This window comes from Actinia tenebrosa, unplaced genomic scaffold (assembly GCF_029948245.1).
Source record: "Actinia tenebrosa isolate PJP-AT-01 unplaced genomic scaffold, QUT_ActTen_1.0 PGA_scaffold11__36_contigs__length_13525064, whole genome shotgun sequence".
Lineage (NCBI taxonomy): Eukaryota > Metazoa > Cnidaria > Anthozoa > Actiniaria > Actiniidae > Actinia > Actinia tenebrosa.
In genome coordinates, this window is record NW_028292571.1 from 10,068,816 (window position 1) to 10,088,529 (window position 19,714).

Consider the following 19,714-nt stretch of genomic DNA (forward strand, 5'->3'; position numbering starts at 1 on the left):
AGTCAATAAGTAATATGGTATACTACAAAAACCCTGTTTGAGACTTGGATGACTGGTCGCTAAACAGAGTTACGATTTTGTGCACGATTTCTCTTTAGGACTACCGACTGGTCGTTAAATCAAGGTTGGTCGCTTAACAAGTGGTCGTTTAAGAGAGGTTCTCTAGTACCTTATTAGATAATCCAGGATATGGAGTGTTCCCGGATGAGAAGGTCTCCCATAGTAATATACCAAAGCTCCATATATCACTGAGTGTTGTGTACTGGGCGTAGTTTAGTGCTTCAGGTGCTGTCCACTTGACCGGAATCTCTCTCATGTTAGACGCTTCGTACAGACCTGAAATAAAAAAGGTAAAGATGCAAAGAGAACATAACGAATTTTGAAACCACCTCCAAGATGATCTAAGTTTGGGCATGGCTAACTCACAGAACGAACCCTGAAACAACCTCTGGGCTGATCTAAATCAGGGCATGGCTAGCTCACAGAACGAACCCTGATGCAACCTCTGGGCTGATCTAAGTCAGGGTATGGCTAACTCACAGAACGAACCCTAAAAAAACCTCTGGGCTGATCTAAGTCAGGGCATGGCTAGCTCACAGATCCAACCCTGAAACAACCTCTGGGCTGATCTAAGTTAGGGCACGGCTAACTCACAGAACGAACCCTGAAACAACCTTTGGGCTGATCTAAGTCAGGGCAAGGCTAACACACAGATTGAACTCTGAAACATCCTCTGGGCTGAACTAAGTCAGGGCATGGCTAATCGTACCGTCTAAACCGGCCTTAAGTCAGGGCTAACTCACATATCAAATTTGAATTTAGCGTGTTGAGTTTTGTGGAGGGGGAAAACTCGGAGAAAGATAGAGACCAAACTCATGTTATCTTAGCCGACTACCTTCAAACGTACCTTCGTCAAGAACCTCCCTTGACATTCCAAAATCTGATATCTTGAGTGTATCTCTATCTCCTATCAGGCAGTTCCTGGCAGCTAGATCTCTATGGATACAGTTTTTGCTTGCGAGGTACTCCATCCCGGATGACGCATGGATACTGAATCGTACGAGCTTAGGGATTTGAAGTTGGCCGCTGTGCTTGCGAAGGTATGAGAGAAAGTCTCCGCCAGGCATTAGTTCCATTACTGGGAAACAAGCAACAAAATGTTACCCTACAACATGGAAAACATTGCCAGGATACCATGCATCCTGGGAAGGAACAGGGGAATAGACCCGAAGGAAGGAAGCAAGGGAGGAAGGAAGGAAGGGAGGGAGGCAGGGAGGCAGGGAGGGAGGGAGGGAGGCAGGGAGGGAGGGAGGGAGGGAGGAAGGAAGGAAGGAACGAACGAACGGAAGGTTAAGTATAGTACGTTAGAATTGAATGGATAGAACTGTGGTGTAATAATGTTAGAATGTTGATCATCATCACAGTGAATAAGCGACCTAAGCGAACGCTGTAAAGAAAGGCCTGAAAAAAATGATTTCAGGCTTCAAAGGGAATCGAACCCATGACCTCCGCGATGCCGGTGCGATGATCTAGGATTGGCTTCATAGCTCAGTTGGTAGAGCATCGCACCGGCATCGCAGAGGTCATGGGTTCGATTCCCTTTGAAGCCTGAAATCATTTTTTTCAGGCCTTTCTTTACAGCGTTCGCTTAGATCGCTTATTAGGGACCTTAAGCTGCAGGACGGCAACGACGACGACGACGGCAAACATACAATAGCACTAATTGCGCTATTCAATAGATACTCGTTGGAATGTACGAAACACTGTGCATCTTTACCGTCTTATGCTAAAAGTAAGACGTGAAATGTCCTATTTTTGCGTACTAAAGAGAACGGCTACGCCAAAAGCTTATCTTTGCTGATTTTCGTTATAAGTAAAGCGCTCCCAAAAGACGACATTTCACTCTAAAACGGGGATGCTTATTGAGTAAAATACTAGGTTAACACGAAATAATAATACAATAGAAGGTTGAAGCGCCTCAATTTCGCCGACGTTGTCGCCCACGTTGCCGTCCTGCAGCTTAAGGTCCCTATTCACTGTGATGATCAACATTCTAACATTATAGTACGTGAACCATTTATACTTACCAATATACACAGGTTCTCTATCAGCGCACACACCAATCAACTTCACAATATTCGGATGGTTATACTGCTTCAAAATCTCCGCTTCTGCCAAAAACTTCTGCTTCACCAAATCGGACACATTCTCTTTACAAGACTTCACGGCCACTGGGGTATTTTGAGGCTTCAGTATTCCTTTCATGACGTCACCAAAGTGCCCATGCCCTAGCTTGGTCGTTATCTGGATACTATCATGGCTCAGGTCCCATTTGTCTTTCTGTTTTTGAGGACGGGAGATTGGGGTGGTTATTATGGCGTTGGATTTCTTAGTGACGGGAGCCCTGTGGAGCACGTGGTATTGGAGGAGCTCACGGAATGATGGGAAGGCGTGGTCTTCAAATCTAACGAAACCCTGGAAAAAGATGGACATTGATGAATACGGTGATTGCTCGAATGGGGAGGGGGCGGTGTGGGAGGGAAAAAACAAAATGAAATAACGAGCATTATAGATAGAATACTAACAAATAAACAAAAAAAACAAAAAAGCAAAAATTTGGGAAAACGATTAAAACTATAAACTAAACAAGCAGAGACGAATTAAAAAAAAAAGACAACAACAACAACAACAACAATAACACACACACACACAAACGAACACCAGCTATTATAACCAACTGTTCACCAGCTGAGCGGCGCGCAAAGCATTAGTGAACAAAATGACTGGCTCTAATTATTTTTGAAGCTTGAAAAAACGAAGCAAACATGTCGGTAAAGTGAAACTGTTTTCATTCTTCCATCTTATACTTTTTCTTCTTGTAGGCACGCATATATTTTAGTAAAAAGAAAAAGAAAAAGAAAAAAAGCCAAAAAGTTGGGTTACAGTAGCCTGGTATTGAGGGCCGGTGGCAAATCAGCAAAACACGCTGTGATTCGCTGAAACAACATTCATCGCTCAGCTGACAGTCAACCACCAGTGCAAAAGCAAAGGTACAAAAGACGTGGCCGCCATGTTGGTTGATCTGACAAAAAAGGGGGAAACTATTTTGTCCATGTCATCCACAATGGCGGCCACATCTTTTGTTCTTATTGGAATTACGATAAAGTAGTCAAACGTACTTCTTCTGTTTTCTGGATAATAAAGTGTCGTAGATGACCAGAATCTTTTGCCGAGAGAACGAACTCGCCAGGTTTCGTGGCGCTCTCCCGCACCAGGTAATCACCGTTATTTAATAGCCTCTTGTCGCATTCTTTACGTGGTATGACGCCATGGAACCACTCCTGTTCCTCTAGCGGCACGTCATCTGGAGGCTGGGGATGAATGACAAAAACAGAGTATCGTCAAAGATTGTTCTTAACCTTAGGCGTAATATTTTCTCATTTCAGACCACGTGTCATTCCCTAGAGTAAAACGTCTTTGTTTAAGGGATACACTTGAGAAAAGACATGTGGAACCGTTAAACAAAGACATGATACTCTAGGGAATGACACGTGGTGTGTAATAGCTAAATGTTATTCTCTTTGTCTTGCTCGTAATGTTTTTGCCATTTCAGACCACGTGTCATTCTCTTTTTTTATTTTTAACAGCTTTATTGGGAAAGTAATATTACAATGTGTTGAATAGGAAAAAAACTAATAGTTACCCAGAAAGAAAAGTCACGAACGGGACACGAGACCCATGCGAGGTAAAAATATATGCAAAAAATATAACATTGTACGTAATAATAAAATATAAGAATGGAACAGGGACGGTGGAACCGGAGGGGGCTTTAGCCCCCCTTTTTTTGTGAAATTTTAATACATTTCCACTAAACTCAGCCCCCCCCTCCACCTTGCCATACGATGTCACTATTGAGCCCCCCCCAATCAAAAAGCTGCTCCGCCGTCCCTGTGAAAAAATAAGTTCATTAAGATAAAAACTAGTGTACTTTAAGAGATTAACCTCTATGACAGGGACATTCTCTTGAGAATAAGATTCTTTGTTTTAGTTGTATCCATATTCATGTGTCTTCTCAGGCACAACCGTTAAACAAAGAAATGATACTCTAGGGAATGACACGTGGTCTGAGATGGGAATATTTACGCCCAGGTTACAGGGATCTTTTTCAGGACTTTTTGAAGGGTTCATTCCACAAATCGTATCGACAAAATTATCAAGGACATTTCACTGAAGAAAAGTCTTTGACACAGAGAAAAAAGGTTTTTCTTTAAGCGTATAATTACCAGGCACCACTGTTTGGATATTTTCACGGACAAACAAGGGCATTTCTCTTCCTCCTTCTTCTCTCATTCTTTTATCTACTTATCCCACAGGTAGCACAATTTAGATTAAAGTGAATGGTGAAAATAAAATCGGAAAAATTAAATAATTAATATTTTTTTTAATTCGAGATCAAGATAATGTCCTCCGTAATGCGATAGAGCACAAAAAAAAAAAAAAAAAAATGCAGGGAATTTTGTACAGGGAATCCAACATACTCACCTCTTCATATTCGCCGACAATACTATCACTGTCACCCGCCGTCCCGTCGGGATCAGTTCGTTTTTGTTCGTCACTTGACAAGCTATTCTTGCTGTCAGAAATGGAAGACAACTTTCCTGTTTTCTTCTTGGGAAATGGAAGGCCGAATTTAAGTGTCCTAATGCTTCGTCTTACTCGTGGAGAGCTTTGGTTAAAGTCCTAGATATTGAAGGAAGCATTAGGGCACGTGTACCTTAAGATGGCGTGAAACTACTGAATGGCTGAATTTTATATCTAAAATGGCGGTGACGGTGGTGATACTGATGATGATGTTGATGATGATGATGTTAATGATATACATAATGAAGATAATGATGATAATGATGATGACGACAATGGTGGTGGTGTAAATGATGATGACGACAATGGTGATGGTGTAAATGATGTTGATGATGAATGATGACGACAATGACGGTGTAAATGATGATGATGACGCCAATGGTGATGGCGTAAATGATGATGTTGATGATGATAATGATGACGACAATGATGGTGTTGATGATGATGATGATAACGACAATGGCGATGGTGTAAATGATGATGTTGATGATGATAATGAAGCAGCAGTAAGGGGGGCGCGCGACGCGCCGGCATACACCTAAATGAGGCCCGGGAATAACCCGCAGTGACGGGGCCCTACAGGGGGTCTGGCGCGGCCGGGTGGCATTGCAAATGGTCCCTTACTGCTGCTATGCCACCCGAGTCTAAAGATATCTAATAAATATATGATGCATGAGTGTAAGAAGTTCAACAATGGGTGGTGTGTAAGTTGTCTAAGTCCCAAGGTCGTCATACCTAAGCCAGAACCCTTTTGGTGTTGTGGTAACAAGATGCAAATAGAAGAAGATACCTCTGCGCAGTGTTACGAGTGTGGTAAGAATATTCGTCATGCCGTGCCAAATGCTACTAGAGAACAGTATTATGCCAACGGAGGTCGTACGAAGACCCCATAGAAGAGAATAAAATACTTTAGGGAGTGGATGGGTTACATCCAAGGTTTACATCCTGTTTACTTGGATGACGAAGTGAAGAAGGAAATTATGTACCGTTTGAAAGAGCCAACCCCACAAAGCATGCGAAAGGTCTTAAAAGAGATGAAGTTAGGGAAACATTACAAGGCTATCCCTTATCTTTTGTCTGAGATTACGGGTAAGCGCATTCCTAATGTCCCGGATATGCAAAGGGCGGAGTGGTTGTTCTGTCGACTAGACAAAAGCATTCCTTATTACCCTGATACGATCTATGAGATATTCTATGAGATGGATCCTAAGCACCCGTTGTTAGAATGGATTCCTAGAAGATGAGATGCGTAGTTGAAATCCACCGGGGTTCTTCTCAAAGGAAATATCTACTGAGCGAGTTTTCTTTGTAGATCTTCCTTTGCCTCTTGGTAGATCTTCTTGCGAGATTCCTTGGAGAGGTCTTTTATGATGGTTTTTTTATTGCCCGACTTTAGTTCATCATATTTCCTTTCCTCTGCAAGGATCAGAGAGAACTCCACGTCGTCAATCTTACGGTTCCGCAAGGCCTGGGAAACAAGGTCGGTGATGGTGTTGGCTTTTGCTCTTGCTATGGCTATATGTGTGTCGTGTTTGGATATCTTACCTGACAACTGCTTTATAATGCCTGTCATGACGGCAGAAACAATGCCACAGACGGCTCCAACGCCGGCTAAGGGAACGCCGATGACTACGCCAGGTCCAGTAAGGGAAGTAGCAACCCCAGTGCCTGTAAGAGCTACGGACATGGAACCCGAAGTTATAGCAATCTTGTGTAACACGTTGCGCGCTCTGGCATACTTCTTTCTAACGTTTTCATAATGTCTCGCTTGGCCTTCTAAGTAAGACAGGATTAGATTTGCCTTGTTGAGGCGAAAGTTACCTGCGTTAAGGTCTTCGGAAAGTTCAGGGTAGATAGGAGGTGCGGATGGTATAACGTCCATTATATAATAATGTACGACGCCTTTGGGAATGATATTCAAGAGCAACCATATCACGATAACCGGGATTATGCCAACTGGAGGGCCTTTAGGAAGATGTTTCCACACGCCGACCCTAGTAAGTTCGAAAGAAGACCCGATGGGATTTATTTCAATGGTTCCAGGATGTACAGCAACGCAGACTTGGAGCCCGTTCATAAAGCTCCAACGCCTGTTTACAAAGCACCGACGCCCAACTTTCCAGACAACTTGTTGTTAACCACGGGAGATTATCCCTTTTACGACGCCGAAGGGGGCGTGAACGACTTTAAGACGATGGTAACGTTCTTGAAGATCTCAGTGGGCAAGCAATCGTTCGATGTAGTAGTAAGGAACATCTACGGGGAGACGATGTTGAAGCATACGTCGGGTAAAGAGGCCAGGGAATGGTTAGCAGGCCCTAACATGCGTTATTGGCCGCAGCAGTTGAACTTTGCTGTCTGGGCTGCCACTAAGGGTTGTGGTGTCGGTGCGGATATGTTACACATTCCAATAATGCGGTTTCATGTTGCCTTTACGGTACGAAGATTGTTAAAGGAACTCAATGTGCCCTTACCCGGAGACAAGGCATTTGATCCTTTGGATAACCGATACGACGCTGCAGGGTTAGAAAGGTTAATGAATGAGTTCAAGCCACAGCAAAGGGACTTTCGTTACAAAGAAGGTAAGACACATGGGTTGGGTATCGTTTACGTTTGGGGTGCTGGTGGTGAGAAGCCAGCTGATTATGGGCATCAAGAATATCCAAGCCATGAATTAGAGTTTGGTGACATGGGCGGCGATAAGGGTAATAACACGTTCATTACCCGAATTCAGTCGAACTACCTCGGCACTTGGGATCCGTTCGTGTTAATGAAAGGAAGAGGTTTAAGGAACCTAGCTAGGATTAACCGTAGTATTGAAGCATTCGTGTATTGTATCTTAGGAGCGCAGGTAAACACCCGTAGTCCGATCGTTGGATCCCAAGGTGCTTCGCGTGAGACGCAGGAAGAGTTCCTGACCTTATTTGAGTCTGCAATAATAGAGAACGACATATCCAAGTCAGTACAGAGATACCAATTAGCGGTGCAGCAGTCAAAGGCAAGATTGGATTATGCTTTATCACCTGGTTGTTGGTTGATGCCAAGTAACCTGATTATTAACACCCATTCTGTGGTGGGTTACAACAACAAGTTACAACGGGCTACACAAGATATGAAGTTTGGAGTCAATGACGTTAACTCCGACACTACCAAGGGTATTTCTAACTTCGTTGAGAAACCGAAGAAGGAACACATAGACAAGCCTAAAAAAGAAGTGTACGTACCCCCAAAGAAACCCGTGAAGAAGGTCACCGAGGAATATGACCATAACTCATTAAAAGCCGGCTTAGCAGCTGCGAGCATTGGTCTGAGCTATTATATATGGCGATGAACAACCCCTACGTAGCCGGAGTAGATTGTGTCTATACGACTTACACAGGCGAGAAAAAATACACCCAGGCATCTTGGGTGGACGTTGAGGGCATGTCGGTGAATTTGAACTACTCAGGGAAGAAGTTAATCCTTTGTAGTATTTGCATTGGCACGAGCAGCCATGCCAACGTGGGCTTTAGGTTCCTGGATGACAATGGCATACTGCAGCCTATGCGCACAAAGACAAACAACAGGGAGCCTACGCATTTCTCCGTAGAGCCCAACCCCGGCAGCGCCGAAAACATCTCGGTTTGGACTTTCCACGTGGTTGCTGATTGCCATGGGAAGGTAAAGCTGCAAATGAGAGTAGACGACACGGGCGTAGTAACGATAAATAGCATACATGACCAAAGAGATCGACCTTATAATCACGCAACCATTAGCACTCTTACGGTGCTTAGCCTTTAGAAGCAAATTTATTTGCTAAAATATATGAATCCACACGCGAAGGAAGATTGGTTTCTCCATTACCCGGAGGAAAAGGAGTACGTGGGCGACAAGTGGCAAGACGCCGGATTGTGGGTGGAGGTTGGAGGCCTGGGATTGATCATGTGCACTATTTGTATTTCGGCGGGGTACTCATGCAATGCCGGCTTTAGGATCGTTGATGAGAATAACCACCCATTACCGCCATACAGGGTAAAAAGTAATACCAGACATCCAGTTCATTTTTCGTCGGAGCCCGTTCCTCCGCAAGCGGAAGACATAACGCCGGTAACTTTCCATATGATAGCTAATTGTCAATATGCAAAGCTTCAAGTTCGCCCCAGCGATGGTAACGGCCGCATACGAATAAATGCCGCCCCGACCGTTAACCCTTCGACGGATGCTACTTGGAATCATAAGCCCATTAGCACCATGAGTGTGCTGCCGCTAGTTCCGCATTATCAAGGCGGTGCGAATACTATCTTTACTTATCCCCAGTCGAGGATGCCTCGGATGCCCGACGACGATAAGCCCGACATAATACACAAGGATAAGATCATCCCTTCATCTTCTTCAAAAGTACCACTCCGATAGCAACAACTAATATCCAAATGTTGTTACCCACGAACTTTAACAATTCGCCTCCTGCCTTTAAGGCCAAGGAAACAACAGAACCAAGCAGCCCAGGTAAGCTGGCTGCCATCTTTTTTCCCAACTCTGTTAGGCCATTGCCTAACTTCTTCACACCAGCTCCTGTAGCTTTAAGGGCAGATATGATTACCCCTACGACGCTTGAAACGGCGACTGCAAATGCTAAAGGTACCCCATACTTCAAGAGGGCCCTTTTTATCTTTTCTTTGGTGGTTAGTCCCAATTCCCTTTCCAAGTTCTCCCTTTGCGCTTGTAATTCCGCCAGTCTCTCCTGAAGGGCTTCTACTTCCCGTTGAGCTGCTTCCCTTTCCTCTTCGGGGCGAGTTTGATCTTCGATGACTGTTCGTTGCCGCTCTATTTGCCCCTCCATGTCTTCAATAGCCTGATCTCTTTGCCGAAGTTGCTCCTCTTTAGCGTTGATTTCAGCAACCAACTGCCGCCGTTCCTCTAAAGACCTAGTTATGGTGGTCCGTAAGTCCTTAGCTTCCTCATTATTAATATCTAGGTCTTGCAGGGCAAGCTGGAAAGTCTTTTTAGCGCCATCTTTTTCGCGTAGGGCCTTGTCTCTTTGTCCTCTAAGTTCTAATATGCGTTGATCCTTGTCGTTAAGTTCTCTGCTTTGGGCATCGAGGAGCAGTCGGTTTTGTCGCATGTATTCTGCCTCCCTTTCCTCCATCGCTTCCTTTAGTTCTTCGATTTCCCTTATCGCCTCAAGACCTTTTTGTTGCCGCTGCATTATGGTCTTAACTCTTTCGACGGCTTCGTCAAAATTCTCACTATTTTCTCTCAGTCTTTCGGGTAAGTTGGGTTCTCCTAATGCCTTTCTAAGGGTTGAAGGAATCTTTTTATCTGCGTAGTATTTACCATTTAAGTCCATGATGACATATGGACGAGCATTAGACCTATTTAACCTTGCTACTATGACTTCCCTACCCCATTCGTTATCCGTGTTAAACATTACTTGGACTTTGTTTGGGTCCCAGTTTGGGAATTCATCCTTGATCCTATCAAAGTCGTCCGGGGTTTCTTCCATGGATTCGTTCATTTGTTCCTGAACCCTACTAAGCCATGCAGCGCTGGGGGCTTCAGGAATGTCGCCGCCTGGACCTACTACGTAATCCATTTGCAAAAATTCTGGAACGGGTTTGTATGGATTTTTTCGTGTGAACATACGATTTAATGTGGCCTTGACCCTCCTCCACCTACTACCAAACTTGTCTCTTAAGGCTGCGTCGTAGATCAGGGGGTCTTCCTTGCCTTTAGTCCATGCGTCGTATTCGTCGTCGTTAATATCTGCTTGACCTTCTTCAGTAAGGGGATCGAAATCTAATCCTTCTCCATCCATTATATATGATAAGCTCAAAGTTAAACCCCAATGTATTGCCTAAGCAGGTTGGTGGGCTGAAAGCAGAGCGCACCTTTCATCGGGTTACCTTTACCCCCAGCACCGCAAGGCCAGGAGAAACGCTGTATGTGGGTGTGCCCCGTCTAACAGACAACTTGGTGTTGGTTCCTGGGACTTTGGCCTTGAGGTTCGATCTAGCGGTACAACCAAGTACTGCGGACAAGCGCTATGCCGTCAATAACGCAGGTAGGAACTTGGTTTCCAAGATGCGCGTAAAGTTCGCAGGGGAATCCTTGTTGGATTTGAATAGGTACGACTTGTATGCCACGTACAAAGATTTGTGGTTGACGGCGTTCGACCGTGCACAGAAAGTAGAGCAGGGAATTGGAAGCGTTATTCTTCGTAAGCTTCGCAGCGACACCAACCCGGCGCCTACGGACTCCAGCGGAGCAACCGCAGTAGCAGACGCGACGAGGGTAAAGACCGCCTATGGTAGCAAGTACGTTATCCCTTTGGACTTTGAGGTGATTACGAATCATGGTGCGTATTATCCCAGACAGCTAAGTGAGTTACAGTTTGAAGTAACCTTGGCGGACACCACGAACGTCATAGGAGGAATGGACACCGCAATTAGCGGGGCTGTCGATCCTTATTCCATCAAGAACTTAGAGCTGCAGTACGAAACCGTGTACAGCGAAGATTTGGCTCGTAATGCGGGTATGGAGTACAGCTCTGGCAAGGCATTCCTTTACGACCACGTAGTGATGTATAAGACATTTAGCTTCTTGGATAAGACGGATGAGGTTATTAACCAAAGTATTAATATCCCCCGAAGAAGTCTCACGGGGTTAATGTTGGTGTTTGCTAAGCCCTACGAGGCCGGCAAGCGCAACTCCGAAGCCTTTCACAACCCCAACATTACCAACGTTGGCGTGAATATCAACGGGGTTCCAAACAAGGTGTACTCGCAGGGAATAAAGCCTGCAGACGTCTACAGGGAGGCAATGCGTAAGTTTGGCGACCAAATTAGCCCCGAGGAATTCTTTAAGGATAAGTATGCGTTGTGGATTGATATGCGCACAACGAACGATGAAGACCTACATGGCCAGGGTTTACGGTTGGTAAATACCCAGGATGGTATTACTTTGGAGATCAAGCGCACAAAGAACTCCTCCGCGGGCGACAGCGACAAGATAAACTGCTACGTCTTCGTCGTGTCTGACGCGCAGCTGAGCGTTGAAATGAACCAACTAAAGAGCGTTGCATATTGAAAAAGTTAAAATATTTCTCAAATATACAATGCTTCGCGTATTCGAAAACAACAACACCCAACTGCAATGCATAGTGCAAGGCGACAAACCATACTTCAAAGCGAAAGAAGTGGCGTGTGCGTTGGGTTATGAGCGCCCGAAAGACGCAATTAGAACACACGTATCCGCGAAATACCAGAAGAGGTTGGACGAGATAAAGGGGGCTGCAAATCGCCGCCCCCCTGCTAACGCACAGCCACATTCCATATTCATCTCCGAACCTGGGTTGTATGAACTGATATTTAGTTCCAAGTTACCCAAAGCTGTGGAGTTTCGTGATTGGGTCTTCGAAGAAGTCCTGCCGGCGTTGCGTAAGGAGGGTCGATATGCAGTAGAAAGGCGCTTCGATGGTCCAAATAAGTTGGTATTCAAGATCGAAAATGAATTCGACCTGCATAAGAAAGTAGTGGATTATATCCGTAAGTTTTACCCCTATATGCTCGTGACCCCTGGTCTGGGCGAATTGCAGGATTCAGATGGTAAACGCATAAAGTGTTGGCAGAAAGGATATCAGCGCGGGCAACCCGACATAATGATCCTGAATGCACACGTACGTTACCGTGGATTCTGCATCGAGCTGAAGACCCCAAAAAGCAACGGGGTACTATCTGAGGATCAACGCCGTCTCTTACAGAGGTACGAAGAAAACGGTCATAAGGTACTAGTCAGCAGCGACTACGATGTCATCTGCAGAGAGATAACGGAGTACGCAGCGCAACTGCGAATTCCCTGTCGGTGGTGTTGCAAGGTCTTTAAGACCCGTGAGACTTTGGCAACGCATTTAAAGATATTCCATAGGTATAATGGATCACAACAAGTTCGCCGAGTTGAAGTTCATCCAGACACACTGGAAGGACTTAGAAATAGGTGAAATCTACGAGGTGAAGAATTACGTAGCCTTTGAAGACGTCAACCGCCTACGCCTGATCTTAAAGAGTAAAAGACGGACGTACAGCCTTTGGGCTCCCGATAGGGTACGATATGCTATCGAAGGCCAGGACGTTACCCACGTTATGAGTCACGGTAAGGAGGGCGGTAAGTGGGTGTTCGACGTAGTTAAATATGAACCGGAAAGTCCGTTACATTCGTAAGGACCTCTGGTTCGGAAGCCTCGGGGCACTCATGTCCTTCTAGGTATACCTCGCCACAGTCTGGGCAGGTGTGCCTTTTTTTACGCGGTAGGGGTTTGGGGGGCGTGATGCAATCTGCTGGTGGTTCGCTCGTAATACAGTCCATATATGGAAAGGGTGATTAGAATGCCTCCTAGGAACGCTGCTGCGTAGGCCAACATATACCTAAGAAGTGATTCTAAAAGGGTGGGTGTATGTTAAGTATTAGGTTAGTCCTTTGTTAAGTTTACCCGGGACTGGTATTGAAATACGCTAGTGTATGTTAAGTATTAGGTTAGTTCTTTGTTAAGTCTTCCGGGGAGTATTCAAAAAAAGGGACCCAGGAGGTTAACTACGAGGTTAGTTCTTTGTTAAGCCTCCTGGGGATCCATCTTCAAATATCCTAGCATACGTTAACACCTAGGTTAAGTATTTGTTAAGACAATTGAAGACATGTTCTTCTTCTCTTACGCAACCACAAACATTGCATTCTTGCCTCCAATATTCCCTATTAGTCCAAGGAACTCCTTCAGCACGTTCAAAGTAAGGGAAGGTACGTATTAACATCTTACGGTAATCTATTCGATTCCTTAAGTATTCTTCTTTGTGTGGACAACGACTCATCAGATCCGCACATTGGTAACAATCCACACTTTCTAAGTCATATTCCCTGGAAAGGAAATCGTAAATTCCTTTGTGCATCTTCTTGTGTGTTTGTAAGCGTTGGCGGCTACTAAGTACTTTATTACAGAAGCCACACCGTCTGTCCTCATTACAAACTCCTCTCTCCAAATGTTCCTGCATCCCCAGGGGGAATTCTTTATTACAGCCCTTACAAAGAGTGCAGATACGCTTGTTTCTATGTTGCTGCATCTTTTGAACTGTACTGAATTCCCTACCACAATCCCCACAAGATTTACTCAACGTCTTTGTGCAAACCTTATTGTTAACGTGGTATTGTAACCTTTGTTTGGTGCTGAACACCTTCTTACACAACGAGCAGTCCATATATACTAACAATATCTTATCCTCCGTTTAACGTACAATTACTTAACCTAGATGTTAACACACACCACAGTATTTTAGTATCAGTCCTTGATGAGGCTTAACAAAGAACTAACCTATTGTTTAACACACACCACAGTATTTTAGTATCAGTCCTTGATGGGGCTTAACAAAGAACTAACCTATTGCTTAACGTACACTCCCCCTTTTAAGATTGGTCTCTGTTGGGACTTAACAAAGAACCAACCTAATACTTAACACGCACTAAGATATCTTTGTGCCAGACCTCGGATAGACTTAACAAAGAACTAACCTAATACTTAACACGCACCAGCACATCTTATCTTCAGACCTCTGATGGACTTAACAAACGACTAACCTAATACTTAAGATTCTTTCCCGGGCAGACGTAACAAAGAACCAACCCAGGCGTTTCTTGGGATTCCCTCCAGGCCCTTAACCTGGGCGTTAACGTCACCCTTAAGAATTCTTCCCGCCTTACGGAGGATATCGCATGAAGTCTTTGACTGACTCTTTAGCCCACGTTGCCATTGTTACCAACGCACCAAACCTCTCTGCACGCTTCAGACCACATATCTCATCGTACAACTCCTGTACGTGCGCCTTTAGCTGGTCTATCTCCTCCCTTTGCCTTTCTATGGTATCTTTCTTATCCTTTGCGTCGTTAGCAATCTTTCTTACCGCTTCCACGGGGTCCATCTATATATACATGAACCCGAATCACATACCTTGTAATGCCCTCATTGTAGGTCCCACGGGCTGCGGAAAGACACAATTCGTCGTGGAGCAACTATTAGGACCCTTTAGGTGTCGTTTCGACTACATCGTGTTATTATGCCCTACTTATGTGAACAACCGCACCTGGGCCGGCATAGGAATGAAAGACGACGACTTCTTCGTAGACATCTTAGACCCCAACGAATTATCCAGCCACTTGGTATTTTGGCACCGGCAATTCCCTAAAGACGCACAAACGCTCCTTATATTGGACGACATAGCCTGTGGAGATGACGTAAAAAGACGCACCTCTGAACTCGTTAAACTTGCTTTCAGCGGCAGACACGACAACATCAGCGTTTGGTTGCTCTCCCAGCAGCTCACCAGCGTCTCTAAACCATTCAGGGAAAACATAGCCTCCCTTGTAGTGTTCTACACACCCAGCAAGTCTGACCTGGAAACCATCTTGAGCGACTACGGTGGCGAGATATCCAAGGAACGCCTACACGAACACATGCGTTACTTAAAGACCAACCAACATTCTAAGATGATATTCACCTTAAGGTTTCCTTATGACGTTAATGTATATGGACATTGACCAACTCTTAGATGAAGTTCCCCCACAAGCAGACGAAAGCGTACTTAAGGAACGACTTAACGTCCTTGTGTCTTCTGGGCGGTGTAAGGAAATGATAGGTAAAGACTTCAACCACGAACAAGTCAACAAGTTGTCAGAAGAAGAAGTCAAGAAGTTCCACAAGAGGTACGAAGCTGCCTTGGCAAGTAAGACCACGGATGCCGTTGCAGACTCAGCCATTCGACTTGCCACTAAGTTGCTTGGACTTGCGTTGCCCATAGACGACGTGGAGCAACTACAGAAGGACATAAGTGAAGACTACGTCATATCCCAAGAACTTAAGATAACCTGCGGGTGGTTGTCTTTGAAGTGCGGTAAGTTAATGGCAGTCGCCTCTGCGGCACTTCACGTAGCTCAGCATGTCGACTTGAAGGAGGTACTCACATCTTGGAAGGACTTCAAGAAAAACAGAGATATTGAGAAGGTCTTCCAGGCAGCACTTGCTGAGATACCCGACCAAGTCGTTGCCGATTTGTAAGTCGTTATCAAGTACTTACACAAGTCGTTGTCAAGTACTTACTTAAGTCATTGTAGGTACTTACTTAAGTCGTTATCAAGTACTTACTTAAGTCATCCTTAAGTCGTCGTCAAGTACTTACTTAAGTCATTGTAGGTACTTACTTAAGTCGTTATCAAGTACTTACTTAAGTCATCCTTAAGTCGTCGTCAAGTACTTACTCAAGTCATTATAGGTACTTACTTAAGTCATCCTTAAGTCGTCACCAAGTCATCCTTAAGTCGTCACCAAGTCATCCTTAAGTCGTCACCAAGTCATCCTTAAGTCGTCACCAAGTCATCCTTAAGTCGTCACCAAGTCATCCTTAAGTCGTCACCAAGTCATCCTTAAGTCGTTGTCAAGTCATTGTCAAGTCCTTCAAGTCCCTTAATATAATATGAGTGACGCCGAGGAACAACCACCCGTAGAAGAAACCAAGATTACCAAGCCCAAATCTGCCGGCAGAGTTGCCGCGGGAAAGAAGCTGGCTGAGATGAATAGGAAGAACAAAGCCAAGAAAGCCGAAAAAGTAGTAGAAGAGGACTCCTTTTGGAACCCCGGTTACGTCATTGGCGCCGTAGGAATCGTCCTAGCAGCCGGCAGTCTTTACTTACAATGGCGAACGACGAAAAAGGCAGAACAACGACAGCCCCCGGTATATCGTGCACCCGTGGAACCCGTCGTCCGAAGGAGCAACATCCCTGAGATGGAATAACCTTCTCCCTTTGTAATATAATGTCGACCGCGCTAATGAAAACTGTTGAAGAAGCAGCTATTATCACTTCCATCGTTGCAGGCATCGGTTGGGTGGGTAAGAAAGTACTCAAAGAAGACCTTACCGACGACCCAAGCAAGAGCTTCTCTAATTTCGCTAAGATGACTGCCGTCGTTGGCGGAGCTATCATGGCAAAAGACTACCTACAAAAAGAAAAGTACCTACCTAACATATAATGGTTAGCTTAGTCGCAGGTGGAGTTATTGCAGCTTTAGCATTTACAGGGGCTAATTATGGTGGTAGATATCTGGATAAATTAGTCGGCGGCGACAAGAACGCAGAATCTAACGCCGAAAGGAAAAGACACGACTTAGCGCTGGAGAAATATCAGCGAGACGTGGCGGCTTGGAATGAAAAAAGACAAGCTTACAGGGATTGGTTGGATAAGAACTACCAAGAAAAGATGCAGGCGGATAAGAACTTCGAAAACACAGACTACGCCTTTAAGCTCTATGCGCAAGCACACCCCGCGGCATTAACGGGGTTAAGAAAGCCTCAGTTCAAGAATTACTACCAGCCTTCTAAGAAACAAAAAGACAATGAGTTGGTCTTTGTGGGAGTCGCAGGGCTGGCGGGAGGCGTAGCTTTGGCGTATCTGCTCTAACGAAGGGGACTTGTCCCCTGTAATATATGATCGTCTTTTTGGAAAGCGACAAGAATAACTTTACCACTTATCTGAATCCCCCCATCAAAGCCTGTAAGGTTCGGTTGGTTAGTTGCTCTTTGTATAATTCTTGGTATAATTTAATTAATGGCTTTGTCATCGGAACTTCCGGCACCAAACCAAAAATACCAGATTCCCATTACACCCCCATAACACTGGCTAAGGAGCTAGCAAAGCATGGATATACTCTTACCACAGGATTACCCCATGAAATGAAATTCAAGAAAAATAGTGGGAGCGCTAATTTAAAGGACAGTTCATTGGTAGAACTCCTAGGTCTTACTAGTACCACGATCAATGGTCAACTTGACGTGAAATGGAAAGTCGCATCCTCTTACGAAGTCTATTGCGACTTGGTTCATAGTTACAACAATGGAGAAAAGTCTTCTCTTATGTCCAAATTCCTGCCCAAAGGTAATCCATTCGATCTGGTAGAATACACTCCCATTTCTTTAAGCTATGACTTGTCTAATTTGGTAGAAAGCATAAACATCGCCATTAAGGTGGACGGAAAGACGGTGGATTTTAACGGACGTAAGATCAATCTTGTTTTGGAATTTACATAATGGGCCGCGTAGAGGACAAACTCAAAAGGATTTACTATGGGCCTGAAGGCTATTGGAAAGGAACGTCGGCCATCAAGAAACTCGCGACCGCGGCCAGGGTATCAGAAGAAACGGCTAAGAACTGGTTGAAAAAACAAACCCTCTGGCAGGTTTATCTTCCCGTGCCTAAGTACATTCCCAGGCCCAGCTTCACCGTAAATACCCCCAATGAAGTTCATCAGGCGGATTTGCTTTTCTTACCGCACGATAAGGTGAGAAGAAAGACCTATAGGTACGCTTTGACCGTAGTTGATATCGCAAGCAGATACAAGGACGCCGAACCCATAACCAGCAAGGATTCTGGGGAAGTCGCAGAAGCCCTAGGTAGGATTTATAAGCGCATCTTGAAATGGCCTAAGCTGCTGCAGGTGGATGCGGGGACAGAGTTCATGGGCGTCGTTACTAAGACCCTGAAAGACCACAGCACTAAAATTAGAAGAGCCGAAGCTGAGTACCACAGGGGTCAGAGCATTGTCGAAAGATTCAATAAGACCCTGGCAGAGCGTCTCTTTGGATACCAGTATTGGAAAGAGCTGGAAGATCCCTCCAAACGCAACAGGGAATGGACTCAAAGACTCCCCCAGGTCGTCGCGGCTTTGAACAACGAGGCGGCCAGAGCTACGGGAATGAAACCCAAGGATGCCATAAAAAAGAAACACGTGGAGCACAAGTCCTACGTCAGAAGTTCGAGGGCGGTCGGACTGAAGGAAAAAAAGCTACCCCGCGACATAGTGGTCAGATACCTCTATCAGCCGGGGGAACTCGAAGGTGGCAGTAAGAGAGCCACGGATCCTAACTGGTCCCTGGAAACGTATGAGATTTCAAAGTCCGTCACCAAGGAAGGGCAACCCGTGTTGTATTACCTAAATGGCCCAAGTCGCGGATTCGTCATGGAAGAGCTGCTCGTAGTCCCCAAAGACTCAGAGTAGTGCTAGCTGCCCTTCAAAGTAGCGCAGCACCGCGCGCCCGATTACATTCCAGGCAGGTCAACCTAACGTTGCCCCTACAATGGCCACGCTTGTTGTTAATACGATCTACAGAGAACTGCTGATCGTCGTCCGGGTCAAACCTCCACAACAAAGGTATGTTACACTTAGCACACCTTGCACCTTTCTTGTAGACGTCGTCCACACACAGGTCGAACGTCATATTTTTTTCTCTGTCGAGTCGCTTGTAACGGAGAAGCTTCTTAGCAACGTTCTCCTTAGCTACTTCTTCTGGGGTGTGGTCGTAACGTAACTGCGGACCCCAACTTCTCTTCAACTGCTTGGCATACTCCACGCAACTCACTGCGGTGTATATCAAATTACTCCAACACAACCGCTGGTCTATGACCCATAAGGTTTCCTTTATGGTAAGTCCCTGCGCGCTATGGACCGTCATACAATACCCCAACCGCCAATCGGGGTGGGATGTTATTTTTTCCACCTTTCCCATGGGCACCCAGGCTTTGTCGTGGGTTACTGCGTTCAGTAGTTGAATGTCAGTACCAGGTACCCAGACGTCCCTCTTTTGCATGCGAGTGTCGTGGGGCTTGTAAGAAACGGGCACCAAGTGATTAGGAAAGCGTTCTCTGTGTACCTGCAACAAATCCTTTTGTATTCGGGACTGTGCGGCACGTTTACTGCTCAACACCAAATCTTTAGGATGCCATGCGAGTAGGAATTCTTCATACTTCTTCGCCCGCACACGTTTGCGTAACGTCTTACATTGGTCGGCGTCGCTAAGGCCCCGTAGTTCTGTCTTCAACTTACGTATTTGATCCTTACTACGGTAATCCGTGTTGATTTCTTCCACGTGGTCTACTATTCCTTTCAACCACTCGTGGGGCATTTCTCCAGCTATTGGAGGTGGTTGGCAGGGATCGCCGGCGAATATTACCTGACACTTCCCCCTTAGGAACTCTACGAACTCCTTGAGTATCTCTAAGGGCACGGTAC

At 45.3% G+C, this 19,714-nt stretch overlaps 2 protein-coding genes across 3 annotated transcripts in view; one reads left to right on the forward strand and one right to left on the reverse strand.

Moving 5' to 3' along the window:
* Nucleotides 1–19,714, reverse strand: part of LOC116304389 (tyrosine-protein kinase Fer) — a 35,297-nt gene that overhangs the window by 2,922 nt on the left and 12,661 nt on the right. For both annotated transcript variants that reach the window (XM_089027791.1, XM_031714115.2), the window contains 5 exons: nt 4,543–4,740; nt 3,180–3,371; nt 2,088–2,475; nt 908–1,138; nt 170–336 (listed from right to left, as the gene is read on the reverse strand). In XM_089027791.1, coding sequence (XP_088883917.1) covers nt 170–336; nt 908–1,138; nt 2,088–2,475; nt 3,180–3,371; nt 4,543–4,740 — 1,176 coding nt within the window. The remainder of the gene's footprint in view (nt 1–169; nt 337–907; nt 1,139–2,087; nt 2,476–3,179; nt 3,372–4,542; nt 4,741–19,714) is intronic.
* Nucleotides 6,686–8,663, forward strand: LOC148912509 (uncharacterized). Its single transcript, XM_089027551.1, has 3 exons — nt 6,686–7,252; nt 7,442–7,888; nt 8,652–8,663. The coding sequence occupies exons 1-3, from the start codon at nt 6,686–6,688 to the stop codon at nt 8,661–8,663; spliced, it is 1,026 nt and encodes a 341-aa protein (XP_088883677.1).

Bases quoted from the DNA above. Each gene is read 5' to 3' on its own strand.
- LOC148912509 (XM_089027551.1), top strand. From the start codon at position 6,686: ATGTACAGCAACGCAGACTTGGAGCCCGTTCATAAAGCTCCAACGCCT. The intron at 7,253-7,441 runs GTTTGGGGTGCT...AGGAACCTAGCT, and splicing joins ATGGGTTGGGTATCGTTTAC to AGGATTAACCGTAGTATTGA.